A 26,907-nucleotide genomic window follows, 5' to 3' on the forward strand; every position below is an offset into this window, starting at 1 on the left:
TCGGAGCTTGCACATCTGGTTCTTGAAGATGAGGTCAGGAATAGCAAGGACAGTGAGGCTGTCTGAAGAAACTCCAGGAGCCTGTCACAGGTGTGTATTCTTATAGTTTAAAGGGTTAGTTCACCTAAAAATGAATGTCATTAATTACCTGTACATCTTCATAACACAAATGTAGATATTTTTAATCAAAGTGATTTCTGTCCCTCCATTGACAGCTATGCAACTACTACTTTGATGCTTCAAAATATTCATAAAGAAATCATAAAACTAATTCATATGAATCTAGCAGTTCAGTCCAATTTTTTTGAAGAGACTTGATCACTTTATATGATGAATACATTTCATTTAGGCTTTTATTCACATATTAACACTCATCAACACAAACATCAGTTGTGTTAAACGGAAGCTCAAACATGTTTGTTTGACGTGCGAGAACCAATGTGTTCATTCTCGTGTGTTACACATCAAGTTTAAGCTTCAACAAAATGTTTGTTCTTGTTTGTCAAGCAGGTTTGTTTGAGCTTTATGTTTGCTGATCAATATTTGTATAATTAAAAGCCTAAATAAAATCTGTACATCTTATCAATTGAGTCTCTTTGGTAAATGTGGACTAAACTGCTCAATTTACAATCTCTTTATGAACAAATTCAATAAAGCTCTTTCTGATTCTGATCAACTCTTTTAGTTCTGTAGCTGTCTATGGAGGGACAGAAATTGCTTAGATTTCATTAAAAAATATTTTCAAATATATTAAGATGAATGAAAGTCTTATGGGTTTGGAACAACATGACTGTGAGTAAATGACAGAATTTTCATTTTTGTGTGAACTAACCCTACTGTTTTGCTACAAACTGTCCTGACCAACCCTCACCCACCAACCCTAGTAATTCCATTTCTTTCTGTGTTCCTTTTTAGAAAGAAATGGAATCTGTGAGGATTTCCAGTCAGGATTTAGACCATACCATAGTACTGAGACTGCTCTCGTTAGAGTTACAAACGATCTACTCCTATCATCCGATCGTGGCTGTATTTCTCTATTAGTGTTATTAGATCTCAGTGCTGCTTTTGACACTATCGATCATAACATTCTTTTAAAAAGACTTGAAAACTATATTGGCATTAGTGGAATTGCTTTGGCATGGTTCAAATCATACTTATCTGACCGTTATCAGTCTGTGGTAGTTAATGAAGAGATGTCGTATCGATCACAGGTTAAATATGGGGTACCACAAGGCTCAGTATTAGGACCGTTGCTTTTCACTCTGTACATGCTGCCCTTAGGAGAGATAATTAGGAAGCATGGTGTTAGTTTTCACTGCTACGCTGACGATACTCAGCTCTATATTTCCTCGCGCCCTGACGAAACCTACAAATTCACAAAACTAACAGAATGCATAGCTGACATTAAAAACTGGATGACAAGAAATTTCTTATTATTAAATTCAGAAAAACTGATTTCCTAATCTTTGGACCAAAAACTTCCTCACGAAAAAACCTTGAATACTCTCTAACACTTGACGGGTGCTCCATTAAACCTTCGTCCTCAGTTAGGAACCTGGGTGTGCTCTTTGATACCAATCTTTCATTTGAAAGTCATGTTTCTAGTATCTGTAAAACCGCCTTCTTCCATCTAAAAAATATATCTAAATTACGACATATGCTCTCAATGACAAATGCGGAACAGTTGGTTCATGCATTCATGACCTCAAGACTAGATTATTGTAACGCTCTACTGGGTGGTTGTTCTGCTCGGCTTTTAAACAAACTACAGTTGGTTCAAAATGCGGCAGCTAGAGTTCTTACTAGAACCAGAAAGTATGACCATATTAGCCCAGTTCTATCAACATTACATTGGCTCCCTATTAAACATCGTATAGATTTTAAAATCTTGCTACTTACTTATAAAGCTCTAAATGGTTTAGCTCCCCAGTACCTAAGTGAGCTCTTAATGCATTATAGTCCTTCACGTTTATTGCGATCTCAGAATTCAGGCCAGTTGATAATACCCAGAATATCAAAATCAACTGAAGGCGGCAGATCATTTTCCTATTTAGCACCTAAACTCTGGAACAATCTTCCTAGCATTGTTCGGGAAGCAGACACATTCTGTCAGTTTAAATCTAGACTAAAAACACATCTCTTTGCTCTTGCATACACATAACACATTATCAATACATTAACATTTTTCAAATCCGTTAAAGGATTGTTACGCTGCAATAATTAGGTCGGCCGGAACCGAGAACATTTCCTATAACACTAGATATACCTGTACATCAGAACAAGAATGGCATCTAGGCTAATATCTGTCTCTCTGCTTATCCTGAGGTTTGCCGGGTGCTGGATCCAGGCCGTATCCAGGTCAGATGGAGAACCTGCGTCTGGACCTGACTACAACGTAGCCCAGGATCCCCGTATCCGCTTACATATATTTATATATAATCGATTTTTAATCTCTATAATAAAAATGTACAATTCAGATTTTGATCTCCATATACATTTACATATATATATCTTCCAAGGGGTTTTTTCCCTCCTAGGACTTTTTTCCCAGTGCTAGCACGCTGGGTTTTTCTCCTAGGGGGTTTTTTCAACCCCTGGAAGTCAGCCGACATTGGCTTAATGTAGCACCATCTTGTATATGTTACATATTACCACGCTTGTTTGTACAGTTTTAACCACTTCCCTTTTTTTCTGTGCTTCTAATATGTAAAGCTGCTTTGAAACAATTACCAATTGTAAAAGCGCTATATAAATAAATTTGACTTGACTTTGACTTAATAACTATTTTAGCATTTGCAGAAAAAAAGGAAGATAATGTTCTCTATTTTAAGCAAATGCTGCAGCAAAATTATCTGTTGCTTTAAATGCTTGAGCTCTTTATTTCTGATTGGCTTCCAATGTTTTTGTTCATTTCAGTTGAAAAAAAAAAGTTGAAAAAAAAAGTTCCCCCAAAAGTGATTCCAATGATATTGTTCCTCTTGTGTCATTATTGTTACAGTTATGGTACAGTTATCATTATTGTCTAAGAATGAAAGTCAAATTTATGTTATATCATTTTATGGTTGTAGTTATTGTCCTTGGTATGAATTAGCCTTGATTTAATTTTTTTATTCTATTGTGGTTACAAAAATGGAAAGTTAAAAAAAGAAAAAAGGTTGTACTAATTTTTAATTTGTCTCCAACAGGAGTTTGTAGTCACTGGTCAGGATGCATCCTTGATTGAAGGTCATGTGAATGGATTTTCATAAGATGCAACCAAACACCTTGGTTTTCAAACTCTTTTGGCTTCTGTGTGGTGAGCTTTTAAACCCAATGTCTTATGCTTCACACTTCCATGCATACCTGAATGGAGTATAATTTAACAGGGCAAAAGAAAAAAAGAAAAAAAAAAAAACCCTTGAAACATTGCTAAGTCTATGATAAATTGTGATTCATGTACAGTTAAAATTAAATGTGTAGTACTGTTTAATGTTTTAAGTTGAGTTACAGGTAATGTGTGTACTGTTTTTGGAAATAAATGATGATGCTTTGTGATACAATGTTTAAAATGTTTTTTTTCTTTGAAATCTGTGCATGAAATTGTGAGATTGTAATATTTAAAATAGAATAAAAATATTAATAAATATTTAAAAATATTTAAAATTTGTTTAAAATAGATTTTAATGTTATTTAATAAATGTGTTAAAACAGCAGTATGACCTTTTTAATATGTTGTGTGGGGTACAAATGTGCCATCAGGAGGTACAAAGGGTTTGTCACTGGGGCAATGCCCTTAAAAGGACAAATCTGTACCATTTTTAGGGGAACATTATGGTACCATAGCGCTACAAGGTACAATTTGGTCACCAAAAGTACATATTTGCCTTTGAAAGGTACAAACAAAACAAAAGTACTAAACTTATAAAGGGTACAACAGGTGTACCCTTGAGGGTACTGCCCCAGTGACAAGCCGTTGGACCCCTAAAGGTACAAATTTTGCATATTTTTTTCTGACAGTGTGTAATATCAGTGTATTATGACGTTGGGAAATAAGTAGAAATGTGAAATGGTTCAAGGAAAATGAGTCTTTATCAGTGTTTTATGATCTATACAAACTGTCTTTCACAGAGGACTTTGATACTAAATCATGTACTTGGGTCAGTAAATCACATTGAGTTGGACACTGAAAGTTGCACAGGCTGAGATGTGTTAGTGGCTAAACCTGTTAAAGACAGGTATTATTTTTCATGTGTTTGGACTCATAGTGGTATCATTTGGGGAAATGAAAAGCTACACATCTTCATTCCTTCTGATCCTGAGTCTTTTTCTCACTTCAGGTAGGGAGAAAATATATTTCAAATGGTCATATATATATATAAAACCTAAATGCTTTATTTTTGTACTGATTTTACTAATTGTACCAATTGTGTGAAACCATTTTGTTGAAATGCTGTTGTTAATTGTATGTGTTGTACTTATTTTTTTAAGACATTGAATGTTAGCAGTACAGTAACTTTTATTCAATAGCTCAAGGTCTAAAATTAATTAAAATTTTAAGTTTGTTCAACTCAATGAACTGTCTTTTTTTAATGTAAATTAGCTTAAATGTTAAGTTAAAACAACTTGGTATTACTTGGTAAATTCAACTTGTGTTTTTAAGTAAAGAATGTTGAGTAAACAAATATATTTAAGTACCTATAACAAAGGATTTCTTGTTAGTTTTACATAAATTTGCTTCAAGCTGAAAAAAGTGTGATGCAAAAATGGTGCATATGTATTTTAAGTAAATCCATCACATAATTTTTTACAGTGATCTTCATCATCACTGGACTTAAAACATTAAACAAATATGAATTGCTGAATATGAAAATATTAATAGGCAGGCTGACAGACATAAAGATCTATTCTAAATACTGTTTCATACAAATAATGAGAGATAATATGAGAACATTTGTAACAATTAAGTCATTTGCAGGCTTTTTGGAAAAAATCTTGAATACAAAGTGAATTCTACATCTCATGATGTAACAACAAGTGTTGCATGCATGTTATAAGGCTAGTAATGGTTGGGCTATTAGATATGTGTACTAAACAGTAAACAGTAGACATTCTGTAAAAATATAATTTAATACAAATAATTTAATAAAGTCTTAATGTGAATTTGGATGAATTTGGGCCAATTGAAAGGACCAAATGTTTTCTTGCTTTCATACATTGATTCATCCAGAAACAAGATTAGCCTACATAGTCCTGAAAGGGTGTTTAAAAGAAATACAGTATGTCTGTTAAAAACATATGTGTACCAAATGCGCTCTCAGTGAAATGTAAATGTTAGAAAAGGGTGTGGAGGAAGATTTACTTTATGATGATTAATCTGGTTTCATGTATAAACCCTCATCTAAATGACATTGCATGGTGGAAATGTAAGAATAGTGTATTTTTGAAGGAAAAGTTTGAGAAGTGTTGTCCAAGAGTTGAAACATTTACACACCATCAAAATGGTAATCACTAGATATTATCTAAATATTTTTGTGAAGCTATGGGAGAATCATGCCTGGAGTAATATCGTTAGATACTCTTTTATACTATTAGTTGCAGGCACATAAATGCCACTAAATTTACATTGGCCTCCTCTGAAACCACAATAACCAACAAAGCTAACTAGTTGATATATAAAACATGAACTGTTAGATATCACATTGAATTGTTTCACATTTAGACCGACTGCATGTTTGCTTCATAACTTGAGCTTTGCTTCATGACTGTTTCTATATCCACAGCAAATGCTACTTCAACTTCTCCAGAAGTTTCATCTACAGAAATTACTATTTCAGCTACTGCTGGAACAGGTAATTTATATATTTAAATCACACATTTGTTATTAGGACTGGGCAATTGAGAGCACGATCATCATGGTCAACTTTTACATATGTGCACAGAATGGGACCCAAAGCCCAAATTGTACCAATGAACTGCTTAAATTTTCTTGATTCAGTCAGATTTACTAAATAGAAAGTGCACACTTAGGGAAAGGTTTAGTGGGATTCTACAGGTGCATCTCAATAAATTAGAATGTCATGGAAAAGTTCATTTATTTCAGTAATTCAACTCAAATTGTGGAACTCGTGTAGTAAATAAATTCAATGCACACAGACTGAAGTACTTTAAGTCTTTGGTTCTTTAAATTATTATTAATATTTAAAGACCCCCTGAGGTTAAAATCAAGTTTTTAATGTTGTTTATATGCCTATGAAGTGTTTTTAATATGCTTTAAGACAAACCATGTGCAAATACATAAGTCAGCACCATGAGTATTTTATGTTTGAAACTGCAGTAAACCAAAGACAGTCTAAAACCCCCGGTTTGAAATCGGTGGTGTTTGTGACGTCACAGACTACCTTGTAACCAATCACAACAATGTGCCGGCAGGCTTTAGCATATCATTAACTATGACTGCAGAAAAGTCTCGAGAGAAGCCAGGTTATCCCGGTATATTTTCTGTTGATATGAAAAATTGTGTAGATTTAGCAATATAGTGAGTCTATTACGATGTTATGATGAACTATATGCCTTTCTCCACTGACGTTCTGAGTTGTTCAAAGCGTTTGTAAGGATACTGATTGTTAGAAGGCAGCTGTCTGACTCATGAATGTGAACATGGCTTCTGTAACAGAGTTTATCATATTATTATAGGGAGATAAGAGGGTCTGTATCTCTTACCATTGGAAAAAGCGTAACGGCTAACTTAATCACGTGCTGCACCTCTCAGCCTATCATGTAATGTTAGCTTGATAAAAATCAAGATAAAATCTACATATAGTTCCCAACAAAAGTATTGTTTAGTGTAAAACATGATGAAGATTAACAAACAGGCTGTCGATTAATTAAACGATTAGCTATTTCCTCACAAAAGCTGTTTAATTAGCATAGTGAAGCCTCTCATTCATTGACATCCATTCAAAAAACAGCCTCTGGTCTCCTTCTCTGCATACCTCTGGGGGTGGAGCGTTAGCATTAGCCATTAGCTATTTTGGCTAAACATTGCAGGCTTGCCTTCCAGTGGCTTTGTCTGCAACATTAGCAACACATTATAAGCTGTTTGATAATGTAGTCAAGCAACCGTCGCAAGGGCTGTGCCAAGTGTGCGAGCACATTGTGGCTCTCGCCAAAGTAAAGTGACAGATGACTTGAAGTAAGCCAATTAATTTCATGTTTTTGTCCTTCAAAATATTTTAATACTATAAAACATAGCTAAAACAATATTGCTTTGAGCGTGTGACCGTGATTCATGTGCATATTCAGTCAGTGTGGAATCGCACGTCAAGTTCTGAGAGAGCTATTCAGTCCATTATACATTCTGATTTTGGCCGGCTCTGGAATGGATCAAACCATAGATATTAGCCTACCTGATAAGTTCAAGTAAATACGATGGAAATCCGCGCTCATTCAAGAATGTGCATTTATTTAATGTATGGAAAAGGCACAGGTGCCTGCAGGTGCCTACGTTATTTCATCTGAATGTTTTTTTAATCTAAAAACTCCAAAAAGCAACGAAATTGTCAAACATCCATTTAGCGCATGTTCACAGAGGAAAACGGCTGCTTGTTCTCTCGATGCTGTCTGTTTTACTGAGAAATCGCTTCAGGTGATTCAGTGAAAGAGCAGTCCAAACGAATACAAGTGGATTCAGACCGTTTTGCAAAGGCGTTTTCCAATTCATAATTTAACACAATTTAAGCATCAGAAAATATGTGAGCAGTTCAGTTGCACAGCTGTTAAACTGAATAAATTAAGCAAAGCAAGCTTTTTTCCTAATTATCCAACACAAACAACAAATTGCTCATTGCTACAGCAACAGTAGACTCTCCGAGCTGGCGTGAGTGAGTGGAGGTGGAGCTGATTTACATATTCATTGATCCGTGTATATTAAATGAGACAAGGGTCTAGAGTTACATTCAAGCTATTTTAAGGCATGATGTTTCATTTTTGTGATCAAAGAAGAGTTTTAAGGAATAAAATAATTGATTAAAGGGGGACTTTAACAAAAACCCAATAAATTAATAATCTCAATTGTTGGGTCTGGTGTCTCTCATCTTCCTCTCATAGATTCTCTATGGGGTACAGGTCAGGCAAGTTTGCTGGCCAATCAAGTACATTAACACCATGGTGATTGAACCAGCTTTTGGCACCTTTGGCAGTGTAGGCAGGTTTTCCTGGTAGATGGCTATGTTGACTGTTGACTTCAGAAAACACAGTGGACCAACACCAGAAGATGACATGGCAGCCCAAATCATCATCAAACTTCACACTGGACTTCAAGCAACATGGTTTCTGTGCCTCTCCACTCTTCCTCCAGACTCTGGGACCTTGATTTCCAAATGAAATGCAAAATTTACTTTCATCTGAAAAGAGGACTTTGGACCACAACAGTCCAGTTCTTCTTCTTCTCCTTAGCCCAGGTAAGACGCTTCTGACATTGTCTTTGGTTCAGAAGTGGCTTGGTACGTGGAATGTGACAGTTGTAGCCCATTTCCTGAAGATGTCTGTGTGTGGCGGCTCTTGATGCACTGACTCCAGCTTCAGTCCACTCCTTTTGAAGCTCTCCTAAGTTCCTAAATTGGCTTCGCCTGACAATCTTGTCAAGCCTGCGGTCATTCCTTTCACTTGTACACCTTTTCCTATGACACTTTTTCCTTCCAGTCAATTTCCATGAATATGCTTTGGCACAGCACTCTCAGCCATTGTAGAAGGTCTTGATGATCGTCTTCTGGACAACTGTCAAGTCAGCAGACTTCCCCATGACTGCCGATGGGATTACTGACCTAAACCCAGTATTTATACCCTGAGAATGGTAATTTAATAGAACTTGAAATTAAATATTCTAATAATTTGAGATACTGATTTTTGTATTTTGATGAGCATGATTTATTAATCATGAAAACAAAAAAGTCTAGAAATATTTTACTTTGTCTAGTAAATCTAGAATATATTTAAAGGGATAGTTCACCCAAAAATGAAAATTTGATGTTTATCTGCTTACCCCCAGTGCATCAAAGATGTAGGTGACTTTTTTTCTTCAGTCGAACGCAAATTATGATTTTTAACTGCAACCGCTGCCGTCTGTCAGTCAAATAATAGCAGTAGATGGGAACTTCAAGTATAACAGTAAATAAAACTTGCTTAGACAAATCAAAATTAAAACCTGCGGTTCGTGACGACACATTAATGTCCTAAGACACGAAACGATCGGTTTGTGCGAGAAACCGAACATTATTTATATCATTTTTACCTCTAATACACCACTATGTCCAACTTCGTTCAGCTTCCTGTTAGTGAGGTCAAAAAACGCGTTCTGGTGACGGAAGTGATGTCTCGCCCATATACTTCAATGAGCGCGAGACATCACTTCCGTTGTCAGAGCGCGAGACATCACTTCCGTTGTCAGAGCGTGATCAGAGCTCACTAACCGGAAGTTGAACGAAGTTGGACATAGTGGTGTATTAGAGGTAAAAAATTATATAAATACTGTTTGGTTTCTCGCACAAACCGATCGTTTCGTGTCTTAGGACATCAATGTGCCGTCACGAGCCGCAGGGTTTAATTTGGATTTGTCTATGGAAGTTTTTTCGACTCTTATTGTTCAAGTTCCCAATCACTGCTATTATTTGACTGACAGACGGCAGCGGTTGCAGTTAAAAATCATAATTTGCGTTCGACTGAAGAAAAAAAGTCATCTACATCTTGGATGCCCTGGGGGTAAGCAGATAAACATCACATTTTCATTTTTGGGTGAACTATCCCTTTAAGTTTTACTTTTTGTATTAAATTACAGATTTTTTTTAATGATATTCTAATTTATGGAGATGCATCTGTAGAACCCTAGAATTCTTGATTCAATTTTAAAGAACACTTTATGGCAAAAAGGTTCTATATAAAGAGAAATGTCTTAAATAATTACATAATACTTTCATGTTAAACAGGTTATTTAAAAAAATTGATAAAGATTTAGATAACTTGATAAAAGTTAAAATGAATAAAAAAAAATTAAAACTAAATCCATAAAATGAAAACCATTAAAAAGAAGACTAAAAGATTCTATGTGAAGTGTAGAACCTAGACTTGTGCCGATATTCAGTAATGCGATAAATCGCGATAATGAATATGCACGATATTGTAATTGTCGGCACTTCAGAATACCGTAAATAATAATTTATTACCAATGCTTACGAGAAGCACATGGCGGAACCAGTGAAGGAGACGAGCTGAATGAAAGTGCGTGTTCACTCTCTGACAGCAGAGGGCGCTGATGGAACAGCAGCATGCAGCGGTTACCACGGAAACCGTGCAAAGTAACTGCGCAAGTGAAGTTTTTAAAACGCTTCAAACAGCCATTCATTTTTTTGTAATCTCAGTGTTGTTCATCACAGCACCAAATACTGAATACTTAAAAAAGACTTAAAAGGATATTTATTTTCAAACCTAAACATTTTTATATTTTATTCTGGACTACAACATGCCCTAATGATTAGAAATGTTCTGATTATTTGTTATTGTTCAGTAAAACTTTGAAAACATACAGCTTCATTAGTTAACATGTTATTTCATTATCACTAAACTGACAATAAAAAAACTTATAAAGTATTAATTATTATTAATTAATGTTAATTTCTTAGTTACTACTTAATAACATTACTAAAATCAAAATAACTTATTTAATGGACCTGAGATAAAACTAACAATGATCAGTTATGTTTCTAAACTAACATTAACAAAAAATAACACTTTCTGTAACAAATGTAGCTATTGCTCAATCTTAGTTAATGCATTAAAGGTGCCCTCGAATGAAAAATTGAATTTATCTTGGTATAGTCAAATAACAAGAGTTCAGTACATGGAAATTACATACAGTGAGTCTCAAACTCCATTGTTTCCTCCTTCTTATATAAATCTAATTTATTTAAAAGTCTTCCGAAGAACAGGCGAATCTCAACATAGCACCGACTGTTACATAACAGTCGGGTGTACGCCCCCAATATTTGCATATGCCAGCCCATGTTCCCAACATTATGAAAGGCATTAGACAAGAGGAGAACGTCTGGATCTGTGCAGAGCTGAATCAACAGACTAGGTAAGCAAGCAAAAACAATAGCGAAAAATGGCAGATGGAGCAATAATAACTGACATGATCCATGATATCATGATATTTTTAGTGATATTTGTAAACTGTCTTTCTAAATGTTTCGTTAGCATGTTGCTAATGTACTGGTAAATGTGGTTAAAGTTACCATCGTTTCTTACTGTATTCACGGAGACAAGAGCCGTTGCTATTTTCATTTTTAAACACTTGCAGTCTGTATAATGCATAAACACAACTTCATTCTTTATAAATCTCTCCAACAGTGTAGCATTAGCCGTTAGCCATGGAGCACAGCCTCAAATTCATTCAGAATCAAATGTAAACAATATAACAGTATACAATACTCACATAATCCGACGCATGCATGCTGCATGCATGACGAACACTTTGTAACGATCCATTCCATTTGAGGGTTATATTAGCTGTGTAAGCTTTGTTTATGCACTGTTCAAGGCAAGCGCGATCTATGGGGTATTTTGAGCTGAAACTTCACAGACACATTCAGGGGACACCTTAGACTTATATTACATCTTTTTAAAAAAAAGTTATAGGGCACCTTTAAATAGAGTAAAGTGTTATCTGTTCTTTATAGCCTAATTCTTTTGCATTTTAATCTGTTTGAAAATTTCAGTCAGAGTTGTTTTTGTTTTATTACAAAAAGAGTTCTTAAACCTGTTAAACTATGACAAAAATGGTTTTGCAACTTATTTTAATATCGTGATAATACCGTATACCGTGATAAAAGCTTCATCAATTAATCGCAACATGAAAATTTGATACCGTCACATGCCTAGTAGAACCCTTTACGGTTCTATATAGAACCTTCTAAAAGTGTGCTGATTATTTTATGTTGCAAAATATTTATTAACAGGTTTATTGTGTGTTTTTAACATGTTTTCCTCTGAGTTCTGCAAAAATACGGCCAGTGCTAGACCAATAACAAGAACTGTTTCTATTTCCACAACAAATCTCACTTAATTTCAGCTAGTTTTTCTGATGTAACTTCAGTAGATCCTGCTACAGTCGACATGACTCTTACAACAGATATTTCAAGAACTATTGAAATCACAACAACCAGTGAACATTCAAATACAGCAGAAACCACTGTAACTCCAGATGACAGTACAACAATCATTTCCAGTGTAACTTCAGAAGATCTTGCTACAGTTATGAGAGATCCTGCTTCAAGTGATGTCACAACTCCAAAAGATCATCTTATGACCACCGTTGTTGTAACAACAACATCTACTCAGTCAACACCCAAAACCACAACTGCCAAACCTATTGAGTGTCAAAATGGTGGAACTCCACAACCAAATAACCTGGCTTGTATCTGTCCCCCTGGTTTTACAGGGACACACTGCAGTAATGTTGAATCTCTTACACCAGATATTTTAACAACTGTTGAAACCACAGCAACCAGTGAATCTCCAAATACAGTAGAAACCACTGTAACTCCAGGTGAAAGTACAACAGGGCTTTCCAGTGTAACTTCAGAAGATCCTACTACAACTACAGTCGACACCACTTCTACACCAGATATTTTGACAACTATTGAAACCACAGCAACCAGTGAATCTTTAACTACACCAGAAACCACTGTAACTCCACATGAAAGTACAACAGGGATTTCCAGTGTAACTTCAGGAGATCCTGCTACAACTACAGTCGACACCACTCCTACACCAGATATTTTGACAACTATTGAAACCACAGCAACTAGTGAATCTTCAACTACACCAGAAACCACTGTAACTCCAGATGAAAGTACAACAGGGATTGCCAGTGTAACTTCAGGAGATCCTGCTACAACTACAGTCGACACCACTCCTACACCAGATATTTTGACAACTATTGAAACCACAGCAACCAGTGAATCTTCAACTACGCCAGAAACCACTGTAACTCCAGGTGAAAGTACAACAGGGCTTTCCAGTGTTACTTCAGGAGATCCTGCTACAACTACAGTCGACACCACTCCTACACCAGATATTTTGACAACTACTGAAACCACAGCAACCAGTGAAACTTCAACTACGCCAGAAACCACTGTAACTCCAGGTGAAAGTACAACAGGGATTTCCAGTGTAACTTCAGAAGATCCTACAACAACTACAGTTGACACCACTCCTACACCAGATATTTTAACAACTGTTGAAACCACAGCAACCAGTGAATCTTCAAATACACCAGAAACCACTGTAACTCCATGTGAAAGTACAACAAGCATTTCCAGTGTAACTTTAGAAGATCCTACTACAGCTATGACAGATCCTGCTTCAACTGATGTCACAACTACAAAAGATTCTGTTATGACCACGGTTTATGTAACAACAACATCTACTCAGTCAACAACCAAAACCACAATTGCCAATTCTATTGTGTGTGAAAATGGTGGAACTCCACAACCAAACAACCTGGCTTGTATCTGTCCCCCTGGTTTTACAGGGACACACTGCAATACTGTTGAACCTCAAATTACACTCAAAGGTTTGTTGAAAAGTCTATCAAATAAATTTTATGAAAATAAATAAATGATAATATTAACTTCTATCCCAAATGCCACGTTTTTTTGGGCTTGAAATTACAATTTCTTTGGATTGATTTTGCTACAATTTCATCTTCAATTCTGTTCAATAGAATAAATTTTTATTTTTTAAAACTTTTATTTCAGACAACATTGAAAGGACAGTCAAAGTTGATATGGAAATAAATGAAGAATTTACTCCTGAACATGAAAACCCATCATCAGATCAATATAAAGAATTTGTTCAAAGATTCAATAAAAAGGTAAGTATTGGGGATTAGATGGTTTTCCTTTTCTAAAACAACATAATTTAAGTCAGTGGTAAGAAGTATTTGAGTAAATATTTTTGGCTGCACTGTACTTTGATTATCAAAGATATTAGCAACTTTTTCTGTCTGCTTGACTACATTTTTGAATAAGTATATGTACTGTTTTAAATACATTTGTGAGATGTAATGCAATTATGCTTTACATTTTGCATGGCATCTAACTTTTTTTTGTAGCAGATTAATTCTGTTACAAAAGAAGCAACATCGGTACTATATCTTGTGCGTTTTGTCTTAATTCTATCAAACTTGTCAACAAGGCTATTCGGCTGTTAAAGGGGACCTCTTATGCCCCAGTTTACAAGATATAAAATAAGTCTCTGATGTCCCCAGAGTGTATATGTGAAGTTTTAACTCAAAATACCCCACAGATAATTTTTAATAGCATGTTAAAATGGCCACTTTTAGTGGTTGAGCAAAAACGTGCCTTTTCAGTGTGGGCCCCTAAGAGGGTGGAGCTTCAAGAGCTGATTCTCCAGTGTCAGGATTCAGTCAGAACCATAGGACACACTATAATGTCAGAAATTATGAATATATGCTGCATGGAGATAGAACAGGTATAGTTTAGTTCAGTTACGGTTATATTGTCTTCTTGTTTTTATCCACTATGTTACTACAAGCCTGTTGTACCATCCAAATGATGGCCAAAACTTTACAGATGAGTTTTATAAAGTTTATTGTACTGTAAGAGCTTAATAAAACACAGTGAAAGTGTGCATTCAAATATTATCCATAAACTCTCTCTCTCCCTTGAATTATCACCAACATACATAGCGAAGTACACAGAAACACTCGTTACAACTAACAGTAAACAAATATATAAAGACATTATGACTTTTTGTGTGATGGTTAATTGACTGATAAACTTTATGTCTGTAAATCAACTCTGATGAACTGTAATAAAGTGCTCTCACCTTCATTACTGCCATATCCAGTATCACTCTGGAGACTGTTACCTGCATCATGAACAGTTTTTACTTATATCCTTGAGTAGCACATTTTGTAGCACAGTCTCTGTTTTGTATTGTCTCTTTGTATTGATATTCGTTCACAAAGCAGTCCGGTGTGAAATGATTCGCGCAGACATAAACGAATTTCGGCAGAACTGAGGGAGCAATTTCCTGGAAAGCCAAGTTAATCTACCTCGTTTTCAGCAGCTCAGATTTAGGGAGTAAATGGAGAGAGCTATTTGGATTAATCCATCCAGCTACAGAACACCGAAAACACTTGGGAGACGTTATCATCAGTGCAGCAATGGCGGACTCACTGTGAACGCGCTCAGGGTGGTCCTATGTTAAAACGGCAGTGCCTGTCAACATTCGTGGGCGGGTGAGTGGTTGGATTTTTATCACTATAGGGTGGTTGTGTACACACACTGCCAACACACATTTATGTCCAAACACCATGTAAAAGTGGATTTTGCATAATAGGTCCCCTTAAAGGTGCCCTAGAATCAAAAATTGAATTTATATTGGCATAGTTAAATAACAACAGTTCAGTACATGGAAAAGACATACATTGAGTTTCAAACCCCATTGCTTCCTCCTTCTTATATAAATCTCATTTGTTTAAAAGACTTCCGGAAAACACGCGGATCTCAACATAACACCGACTGTTACGTAACAGTCAGGATCATTATGTATGACCCCAATATTTGCATATATGCCAGCCCATGTTCAAGGCATTAGACAAGGAAAGGCAGTATTCACGTCTGGATCTGTGCATAGACAATGTAAGCCAGCAAGAACAACAGTGAAAAATGGCAGATGGAGCACTAATAACTGACATGATCCATGATAACATGATATTTTTAGTGATATTTGTAAATTGTCTTTCTAAATGTTTCATTAGCATGTTGCTAATGTACTGTTAAATGTGGTTAAAGTTACCATCGTTTCTTACTGTATTCACGGAGACAAGAGAGCCGTCGCTATTTTCATTTTTAAACATGCGCAGTCTGTATAATCCATAAACACAACTTCATTCTTTATAAATCTCTCCAACAGTGTAGTATTAGCTGTTAGCCACAGAGCACAGCCTCAAACTCATACAGAATCAAACGTAAACATCAAATTAAATACTTTACTCACATAATTCGAAGCATGCATACAGCATGCATGACGAACATCTTGTAAAGATCTTTTTGAGGGTTATATTAGCTTAGGGTGACCATATGCGCCATTCTTCCTGGACGCGTCCTGTCCAGGATTTTTAAATTGCCTAGAATGGCTTGAGCCCTTGCCTCTTTAACTGTGAAAGTGGTCATATTGATGTGCTCCCGGAACGCGATTTCTACACGGAGGTCAGTGCAAGCCACTGTTCATATTGACTTTCTTCATGCAATGCATTAAAATGTTGTCGTATTTGCAATGCTTTGACCGTTCTCTGTAGATCCAGCCTTCTTGCAAGCCACGATCGGTTGATTATGTATAATGCATGCTATTGGTCAAATTATTTTTCAGTCGTTACCTTCCGCAAATATGAAAACAAAACCAAAACTGGGACATTTTATGCAACTTAGAAATCCTGGACAGGACGTGTCCTGGGAGAATGGCGCATATGGTCAGCCTATATTAGCTGTGTGAACTTTGTAAATGCACTGTAATATAGTCAAGAGCTCGTGTGGCAAGGAGCATGCCATTTAAAGGGGCGGCGCTGCCAAAATCAGTGTATAGTTAATGATGCCCCAAAATAGGCAGTTAAAAAAATTAATAAAAAAAAATCTATGGGGTATTATGAGCTGAAACTTCACAGACATATTCAGGAGACACCTTAGACTTATATTACATCTTGTGAAAAAGCATTCTTGGGCAACTTTAAGTCTGATGTCATGCGGCAGCGCTTCTGAGTCCAAACGCTCTATCTCATACCACAAGAAAACTACAAACGGTGCTAATGTACACACATGATGCTATCAAAAATATAATAATCATAACCTTTATCTCCATACCAAAATCCCAGATAGCCAGATAGTGATTCATCTTTCTTTAAATCGTTAAAATATTAATATCTGTAACGCTGTGAGCATGGAGACTGTTGTGTAGACCTTTAACATTAAAATGTTAAATGTTTATTATGAATAAATAGCGCTCATAAATGGACGTCAAGATGGCATTCTCAATAGAAACGAGTTGATGCTTGGACCCGGAAATGGCGTTCCTTATGTCACGACTTAACAAGCGTGACATAAGGAACTCAATTTCCCTTTCTCAGTTTCCCTATTTTCTAACCTCCTCATCCCTTCCCTGGCTCCAGGGGCTGAGCCGAGCGTGAGGCTGTCTCCGCTAACTGCCTTGGTCCCAGCCTTTCTTCCTCCTATCACTGTCCCACAAACAACGCCGTTCACTCTGTCTACTATAATCTGATGCCCATTCCACCAAATGCTACAGCCTTGGAAACCAAACCCCATTGCCAACAACATCAAGTCTTCTTAGAAATTCAAGCTGTTGGCACCAGAGGAGGACACATTCCCAACCCCGGTACATTATTATTCAGAGCTGAAATTCCCATAAACCACCAGCTGAAAACTCTCCTTGACACCTCTCAACTACATTCTTCAAGTTGCCTCCCCTAGAACCCTGCAGTCCATTCCGCATAAGAGCAGCAACTACAGCCACCCAAAAAGGCCTCTCCCAGCATCAGATTCAAACACTTGGTCACTGGTCATCAGAAGTTTTTAAGAACTACATACAATCTAATCGCTTCCATAATAAAGAAGCCCAACAAACCCTTATCAGCTAATTTCAGCTCCAGCTCATTCTCTCACACATACCTGCAAGCAAAGATATCCAACTCAACTAATACCATCATTCCAATACCACAGAATTTTTCTATCATTGCTGCAGCAGTGATGTGCCTCGGCTCCTGCAGGAGCTAAGTTATTCTGGCTAATATCTCCAATGCAGCAGCAGTGATGTCCTCTCGGCTCTTGCAGGAGCTCAGATTCTCTGGATAATATCTCCACAGCTGCAGCAGTGATGTCACCTCGTCTCCCGCAGGAGCTCAGTTCTTCTGGCTATTCTCTCCACTGCCACAGCAGTGATGTCGCCTCAGCTCCTGCAGGAGCTCAGTAATGTTTTCATCCAATATGATGAGAACTTTCCCGGTCCTTCAAACTAACCCTCAAACCAGCCTACGCAGTGCAATTTTTAGGGATCATCAGTAATGTTTCCGGCTGCCCTGCATTGGTTTGCAATTTTTGGGGAGTACTCTGGGTTCAGGCCAAATACCAGGCTCGGGCCCTCTTCTTGGACAGCACGCCAAATACGCATACTACTATGCATACTATTTACTATCTGATTATTTGTGTGAACTCGTGAATGTTTACACATTAAGTCAGTAGGCAGAGAGTAGGCGGTCTTCAGCTCTTCGAACGCATTGACCAAATGAGCGTCTACACTACAAGCAATCTGGTCAAGGCCCTGTTTAGACCTGGTATTAAGATGCATTTAGGTGTATAAATACAAGAGGCTTTTACAATCATATTAGAATTTGTGACTTGTAACTTGTAATTAAGTCATTTTCGTTGTAGGGTAGACTCTCTGTACATTTACTCAAGTAGCCTATGGTTTTCAGGTACTAGACATCTAATTTAAGTAAAGGCCTTAAATCTTAAAGTCTCAATTGTAACAATACAATTACTTATTCCGCAGGGTTAACACAAGAAAAGTTACTAACATAATACATTTCAACACTTCTTACATTTTATTTTCTATTTCTCTTTGTCTCATGTTTGATCACTTACATATTATTGCCCATTAACTTGGAGATTGGAGTTAACTGCATATATTAACTAAAAATCAGCTTGGGACAAGTTGATTAAAAGTAATTTATGTGAAGTTAATTTAAGTGAAAAAGTGAAATTAGTTTTAAGAAAAGCTCTAGCTTTTAATCATTTGTTTGCAAACGCCTCTTTGTTTCATATGCCGTTACCTATGCAATAACATACATTTTACTACTTGAAATATTAAAGATAAATTTTCATTTTATAGGTTGAACCCTATTATAGTAAAATATCTAATTTTGATCGTGTGGACAACATAATTCTAAGGTAATTCTTCTTCTTTAGCACAAGCAATTTTGTGATTATATTTATGCCCATATAATGTCTGACTATAGGTCTAAATGCAATCTGTTTTTTTGTTTGTTTGTTTTTTGTCCTGTCAAAGTGCTGGTGGACCAATAAAAACAATTAGAAGGCAAAGAGGAAAAAGAAGCTTGCTTTTGAAGGAAACTCAAAGGTAACAGTACAAAATGTAATAAATGTATAATAAATGCTTAAAAAGAAAAATTAAAACATTATATGTATATATGTATAATAAAAAATTATACAGCTTAAACACTGGAAAAAACTGGGACTGATTTTATATATTTCTCTCTCTCTCTCTTTTTTTACATCATGTGGCTAGTCTGAATGTTAAGCATGATGTTATTCTTAACATTACAAATGATGTCCATGTCGTTCAAAATTATGATAATCTAACCAAAGAGGTGGATAAGGCTCTTGAATCCATAATAAATGACCCAGGTAGGTTGTCATATGCATATCTCCTCCCTTTCTCTATTTTGAAGTTATTAGAGTTATTAGATGCATTGTTAATCTGTGTTTGTTTTTGTTTTTTTTTGTATTCTAGGTGGTGACTTAGTTGTAAATAATGCCAATGCAACAAAGACTGACCTCAATGGTGAGTTTTTGGTTCACTTATTGTGCTAGGGGCAAAAAAGAATAGTGAGGTATTCTATTAATCAGTTTTGTAATTTTATTGAATTGCATATTTTACAAACAAAAAATCTTATTTTTAAGTACTGAGTGAACTACTGAAATATCTGAAATGCGTTTTAATGTGTAATGTTTGATGTTGAAATATTTGAAACATTCTGCATGTTTTTTTTTCACAGTTCTGAAAAACCTTAAAGTTTACACAGTTAACTTACGACTGGCCTCAATATATGATATATAAATCAGAAAATGGGCACAATATAGTATCAAAGAATTCACAATTCTAGTAATTTAATTTTTACTAGGAACTAGAAGATATCAAACCTCCAATAGTCTATTTAAAGGTTAAAAAAGGTTCTAAGAGGAGTCAGTGAACAAAGGAGAGAATTGGGAGAGAAGCTATAAACAGAGATCAACAATTAAAGGTGCTCTAAGCGATCCTGGGTGGAGTAAATGTTGTCAAACAAAACAGAGGCTAGCTAGAGTGCTTCGGCGAAAAAATCCTGACGGCAAGAGTGTCAGGATTCTGAGGGCGGTCCCCTCCGGAGACAAACGCGCGTTCATCACTTCCTTCGGTGCCCGTGAATCCCTCAGAGAGGCACTCTGTTATCTACGCTGTCAAACCGGGGTACCGGGGTCCCTTTCTCTGCAGTCAGTTCAGTTGTTCCCTACCGGGGCTCCGCTTCAGGGCACTGTGCTGGCTGTCCATATAACACCAGAGGCCAGCCTCGAGAGGCTGGTTCCCTTAGTAGATTTTTTGTCAGAGTGGAAAAATCTGGCAAAGATATCTCAATGGGTCCTGTGCACAGTAGAAAGAGGGTATGCAATTCAATTTCACACACGCCCACCCCAATTCAACAGTTGTGAATTCAAAGCAGGCTCTGGTGATGGCACAAGAAGTAGAGACTCTCTTGCGAAAGGAGGCTATAGAAAGGGTTCCTCCTCCCAGCAGGGAGTCAGGATTTTACAGCCGCTATTTCATTGTGCCAAAGAAAGACGGAGGGTTGCGTCCGATTTTAGATCTTCATCAGCTGAACAGAACAGTAGCGAAGCTCAAGTTCAAAATGCTGACAGTGAAACATATCGTGTCACAAATCAAGTCCGAGGACTGGTTTATCACGATAGATCTAAAGGACGCGTACTTTCATGTATCAATCCTTCCGCAACACAGGAAGTTCCTACGGTTTGCTTTCAGGGGCGAAGCATACCAATACAAGGTTCTTCCCTTCGGCCTAGCACTGTCACCTCGAACCTTTACCAAATGTGTAGACGCGGCACTGGCGCCCTTGAACTACATAGACGATTGGTTGATTCTAGCTCAGTCAGAGCAAATGGTGGTTCAACATCGAGATGTTGTTCTTGTTCACATGAAAAGGTTGGGGTTGAGACTAAACGCGAAGAAAAGTGTGCTTTCTCCAGCTCAGAGAACCACTTATCTAGGCGTGGTATGGGACTCGATGATCATGTGGGCCCATCTGTCTCCGGTGCGCATGACATCAATCCTATCAAAAGTCTCACAGGTGAAGCTAGGCCAGTCACTCACTGTCAAACAGTTTGAAAAACTGTTATGTCTTATGGCAGTTCTGGATTTCCTGCAGGAAAGATTCACTTCAGGGTTATCCCCTCCACGCTAAAGGTGTACGTGGTGGCCTTAGCTGCTTACCACGCTCCTTTCAGTGGAGTCTCTTTGGGGAGACACCTGCATATAACTAGTTTCCTCCGTGGCAATTTGAGGCTCAGGCCTGCTGTACGCATGAGAGTACCGGCTTGGGATTTGGCCGTTGTATTACAAGGCTTATCTATGGCACCCTTCGAACCTATTGAACAAGTGCCCGAAAAATTTTTAACAATAAAAACAGTATTTCTTCTTACCATTTCGTCTTTCAAGAGAATTGGAGACATTCAATTCAAGTCTCTCCTTCGTGCCTAGAATTTGCGCCTGGGAATGTGAAGGCTTTCTTACATCCCAGGATAGGGTATATCCCTAAGGTCCTCAATAATCCTGTGAGACCTATTGTGCTGCAGGCTTTCTGTTCGCCTCCTTTTGTTTTGCCGGACCAGGAAAAACTTAATCTGCTGTGCCCAGTACGGGCACTGGATGTGTATGTCCACAGAGCTGCCATGTGGAGAAAATGTGATCAGTTATTTGTATGTTTTGGAGCACCAAGAAAAGGTCTCCCTTTTGAGCAAGTGGGTGTTTGAGTCCATCTCACTTGCTTATGAGTCGACTGGACAGCCTTCACCATTGGCTGTTAGAGCTCACTCTACCAGGAGTATGGCTGCCTCTAAGGCTTATATATCTGGGGTTCTATGAACACATACGTTCATGAGGTTCTATGAACTAGACCTCGCTCCACTTCAGGTGTTCCTCTAGTGTGTGCGCCTCTGCTTCACACGTAAGGTCATTTGCTCATATGGTGGAAATTGGTATTGTCTTTTCCACAGCGACTACGCAGCGTGAGTTCCCTTGAAAGGGAACGTCTCGGTTATGTATATAACCTTAGTTCCCTGAATAGGGAACAAGACGCTGCGTTCCTATGCCATACTCCCAGCATGCCCTTAGCGACTTGCTTCAGTATTTCAGAAGCTGAATGTGAGTGCGTTTGGGCCACCTTTATAGTTCCTGGTCGGTGACGTCACCCGCCTATGACGTTCGATCATCTGATTGGACAGATTTCATACGTGCTTCATGACGACAGCGTAGCGTCTCGTTCCCTATTCAGGGAACTAAGGTTATATACATAACCGAGACCTTTTTTTACAGCGTGTTCAGGGGACAGGCAGCTAGCGGATAGTGAGGAGATGTTTGCTGTATGTGACAAAAAATGTTTTGGCCTAAAAATGTGCAACATCGCTTAGAGCACCTTTAATTTAGTGCTAAAAAATGATAGTAGCATACAAATATTTTCTATTACAATCAGGGAATTTTCTATACTTTATTTATTTATTACTTTTTAATTGTATTATTTATTATAACTGTCTCTATATTTCCATGATCAAAGAGGTGTGTCTCAAGGCTACAGAAGATTTAGGTGAAGTCTATCAAAAGTATTATGAAACAGTTCTTTTGGATCGCAAAGTGACATGTGTGACTGGATGCAATAGAGCTCATAGTGAGCCAAAAACGTGTTGGAACAATGGCATCTGTGAAGTTACTAAACAAGGTCCATCCTGCAAGTACGTACTTTTATTTTAACTATATTTAAATATTTAACTATATAGTGGTGGTTAAAGTTCTGGGCTGGACACTCAAAGATTGTATGTCTGTCCCCAACTTAAGTATACTTTTAGTATGAATAAAAGCATCTGCTAAATAACACATATGTACAGATATTTTTTTCTGAAAATTGAAAAGGACTTATAATTTACTCTAGTTGCCTCGATGATAACTGGTACTTGGGAGAGGATTGCAGTTTCCTGGTACACAAGGACGGATTCTATGGTGGATTGGGAACAGTAATAGTAATAACTATAGCATTCCTGACAGTTTATATTGCGAAAAATAAACTGGCTGTAAAAAGGTAAGCAATTTATAAAACTGTTCAGTTCAGCAATATTTTTGGCATAATGGTCTGAGTTGTTCTCTTGAGGTTATAAGGTATTTCAAACTGGGCCACTCCAGAAGGCCAATGTTCTTCGTCATTCAGTTGTTTGTTTACTCCTGTGCTTTGGTTCGTTGTCTTGTTGCATCACCCGACATCTGTTGAGCATCAATTGGTGGACGGGTTAAACTTCGTGTAAAATTGTAAAATTCCTGTTTGTTGTTGACAGACTTTTACTTTTTGTATAAGTCCGCCTGTTGTGAAGTGAATTTCACACGCGAATGAAGCGAGTAAACTCAAAATGTTCAAGCGTACTACTACACGTAATTTATTCGCACAAGTCGCGTCTGGTGTGAATATTCCCATTACCATGCTTTCTTGGGTTTGACATACCTCCCATTCTGAAACATTGTTGAATCGTACTAGAGTTCCTTATCCTCTTTGGTGCAGTTTGTTTGGGCAGGTGTGAAAGTAGCAATCACACTCAGGTGCGCACCAAAAGCGGACCAAACAAGAGTACAGAGACCTCCTTGAAGAGGCGGTCTTGGTACACTTTGAAACGAACTGTGGAGCAGTTTGGACCCAGTTAACGGACCAACGAACCAAACGATAATTCATAACGGGAAATGTGATGGAAAAAGCAGTAGTGTCTGAGTCTGATAAATCATGATTTATTGCTGGGGTCTCAGAGACCCTGAACAGAACAGGGGTTAAACAGCTCACCCAAAATGCCACCAATGGAGCAACAATGAACTTAGGCTTACGATGCTTTTGGGAAACGCTACACAGATCCGTGATTATTTAGATATGGTGGGGAAAACAAGTCTGACCACCAGATGTCCTCAGTTTCCCATCACTACTAACTATCCCTCCTCTGAGTCCGGGAAAATCTTTTGAATGAACCTAGTCACAACCAAAATAAACAAAACAAGATTAGAGAAGTAAAATAACAAAGAAAAACAAACTAAGAAAAGTAAATCGAGAATGCTAGCAACAGACAGCAAGTCAGACGAGAGAAAGCACGCGCTTCTCTCCTCTCGTCACTTCTGGGTCTTTATAGATGGTATGCACGTGACGTCAACGTTGACCGTTACGACTGCTGTCACCCCCACTGAGTGGCAAAAGACTGAAGGGGCTCACACACCGGATGTGAAGCTCAGTGCCACGACACGTCTTTCAAATTCGAACGCATTGTTTTTTGAGTCATAGCTGGGCGCTGAGGACAGGTGTCGAATGTCGCCGCCGGTGTGCATACACTCATAGAAAACAATGCGTTCAAATGTTAAAGACATGGCGCGGCGCTGAGCTTTGCATCCGGTGTGCGAGCCCCCTAAGAGCGGTAGCACTGGTTTTCAGCGTGAATGCCGCGAAAAACACACAAAACACATCCAAAATGGGAAAGAGCTTTGTGATTGACTGTACAAATAGCTTTGACACAAACCCTGAGGAATATATTTAAAAACTGCAGAAAGCAACAGGGAAAAACGCTAATGGATCACTGCAGTTCACAGAAACAGCTGGACTCTAGGCAGAGAAACATGGATTTGCAGGTATCATTTTGTGTCAAATTGTTGGATTTTGAGGTAAAATCATACCGTACACTACCATTCAAAAGTTTGGGATCGGTAAGATTTTTACTGTTTTTAAAATAAGTTTCCTCTGCTCATCAAGGCTGCATTTATTTAATTAAAAATACAGTAAAAACAGTAATATTGTGAAATATTGTTACTATTTAAAATAACTTTTCTATTTGAAATTATTTTAAAATGTAATTCATTCTTGTGTTGGCAAAGCTGAGTTCCCTTTCAAGGGAACTCGCGCTGCATAAAAACGCTATGGGAACGCCTCTGCGTGATGTCATCTGAAGCACGCATACAATCTGTCCAATCAGGAGACGGAACGTCATAGGCGGGTGACGTCACTGACCAGGAACCATAAAGCCAGCCCGAAAACACTGTCATTCAGCTTCTGTGTCTTCAGCAAGCGCTTCGTGTGATACTGTCTGTCCTATTTATTGTTGTCTGTCTATTGCAAAACTGTTTTGTGAAATGGCGAGTGAACAACTCTACAGGAAGTGTGTGCACCCTTGTCAGCTTTTTATCCCGGACGGGGACACACATGTAATGTGTGTTGTTTGTTTGGGAGTGCAGCATGCCCAGGCAGCTCTCGAGGGGGCTGCTTGTGTGCATTGTGAGCAGATGCCTCTGCGTACGCTGCGCTTCTGCTGAGGCAGGGCGGCACCTTATGTCTTGGGGTTCGCAGATGGATGTAACAGAGGGGTTAGAGACGGGCCCAGCCTTATCTCTGCCCTCACCTGTTGCATCTGGAAGTGTATCTATCCGGAGGCAGGAAGCACGCGTTGCGGTTTCTTCCGCTCCGGTGGATACGGTCCCGTTAATGGCGTCTAGTTCTGAGGAGCTAGATGTTGTTAGCGTGGCCACAGGGGAGTCTGAAGATCCGCCACTTCAGTCTCCCGCCAGCGAGGAGCTTACGGAGGTGCTTTCTCATGCTGTTGCTAAGCTAAACATCGACTGGCCAGCCGAAAAGCAAGAGCAGACCATGAAAAGTAAACTGGATGAACGCTTTCTGCCATCTCGGTCTGCTCAGCCTCCACGTCGGGCATTACCCTTCTTTCCAGATCTCCACACTGAGGTGTCGAGATCATGGAAGAAGCCGGTATCTACCCGTGTTTACACACCTCAGACCTCCATATATAGCAATGTGGCAGGAATGAGGAAACACGGGTATGGGGCGATGCCAAGAGCGGAAGAGACGCTTGTGAGCCAGCTCTCCCCGCAGGCGGCATCGTCCCTTAAAGCCCCAACGTTGCCCACTAAGCCACTCAAGACAACTTCAGCGCTAGTGGGCAAAGCGTACTCGGCAGCAGGTCAGGCTGCAGCATGCTTGCATACGATGTCCATCTTGCAAGCATATCAGGCTGATCTGCTGAAGAATTTGGGGGAAAGTGATGAAGTTGGGGCTGATCTAATCCAGGATTTACGCCTTACTGCCGATCTTGCAGCAGTTTCTCCCTCGACGGGCCCAAATTCCCCCTGCTGACGGGCGAGTGCAGCAGGGACAAAGTACAAGCTCCTCGCAACACAGACAACACCAAAAGCAGAGTATTGCTACCCGGGGTCCCCCTCCGAGGAGTTGGGAACCGGATCAGCGTGCTCAGCCGAAGTCCTCGAAGGGCAAGACAGATCTGAGGGCCGTCATTGCCGCTAAGAGGGCTTCGAAGAAATCCTAACACTATAAGAACCGTCAGGATTCTGAGGGCGGTCTCTGCCAACCCCACCGCTATGCCGGGGCGCAGTGCTTCCCCGCGTGTCACCCGAGGGTCTCTAAATATGAGTCATCCAGATCAGTTGTTCCCTGCCGGTCAGCCGTTACAGGGCACTGTGCTGGGTGCTCATGTTCCACCAGAGGCCAGCCTCGAGGGGCTGGTTCCCTTAGTTGATTTTTTGTCAGAGTGGAAAATTCTGTCAAAAGTATCTCAGTGGGTCCTGCGAACTATAGAAAAGGGGTATGCAATTCAGTTTCGAACACACCCACCCCGATTCAACGGGATTCTGACCACAGTGGTAGATCCCGAGCAGGCTCTGATGTTGGCACAGGAAGTTTAGACACTCTTGCAAAAAGGAGCAATAGAAAGGGTTCCTCCTCCCAGCAAGGAG

The 26,907-nt window shown here is 38.5% G+C and overlaps 1 protein-coding gene across 2 annotated transcripts in view; it reads left to right on the forward strand.

Annotated features, from left to right (window-relative positions):
* The first annotated feature begins 3,754 nt into the window (after positions 1-3,754).
* Positions 3,755-26,907, forward strand: part of LOC137031071 (mucin-17-like) — a 38,850-nt gene continuing 15,697 nt past the window's right edge. Inside the window, exons 1-10 of one of the 2 annotated variants that reach the window (XM_067401680.1) lie at positions 3,755-4,316; positions 5,760-5,828; positions 12,101-13,606; positions 13,791-13,906; positions 18,961-19,019; positions 19,138-19,209; positions 19,378-19,496; positions 19,603-19,653; positions 22,691-22,865; positions 23,063-23,209. In XM_067401680.1, coding sequence (XP_067257781.1) covers positions 4,262-4,316; positions 5,760-5,828; positions 12,101-13,606; positions 13,791-13,906; positions 18,961-19,019; positions 19,138-19,209; positions 19,378-19,496; positions 19,603-19,653; positions 22,691-22,865; positions 23,063-23,209 — 2,369 coding nt within the window. In that variant the 5' untranslated portion in view covers positions 3,755-4,261. The remainder of the gene's footprint in view (positions 4,317-5,759; positions 5,829-12,100; positions 13,607-13,790; positions 13,907-18,960; positions 19,020-19,137; positions 19,210-19,377; positions 19,497-19,602; positions 19,654-22,690; positions 22,866-23,062; positions 23,210-26,907) is intronic. The other variant, XM_067401681.1, reaches the window with a different exon arrangement.

Source organism: Chanodichthys erythropterus, chromosome 11 (assembly GCF_024489055.1).
Source record: "Chanodichthys erythropterus isolate Z2021 chromosome 11, ASM2448905v1, whole genome shotgun sequence".
NCBI lineage: Eukaryota > Metazoa > Chordata > Actinopteri > Cypriniformes > Xenocyprididae > Chanodichthys > Chanodichthys erythropterus.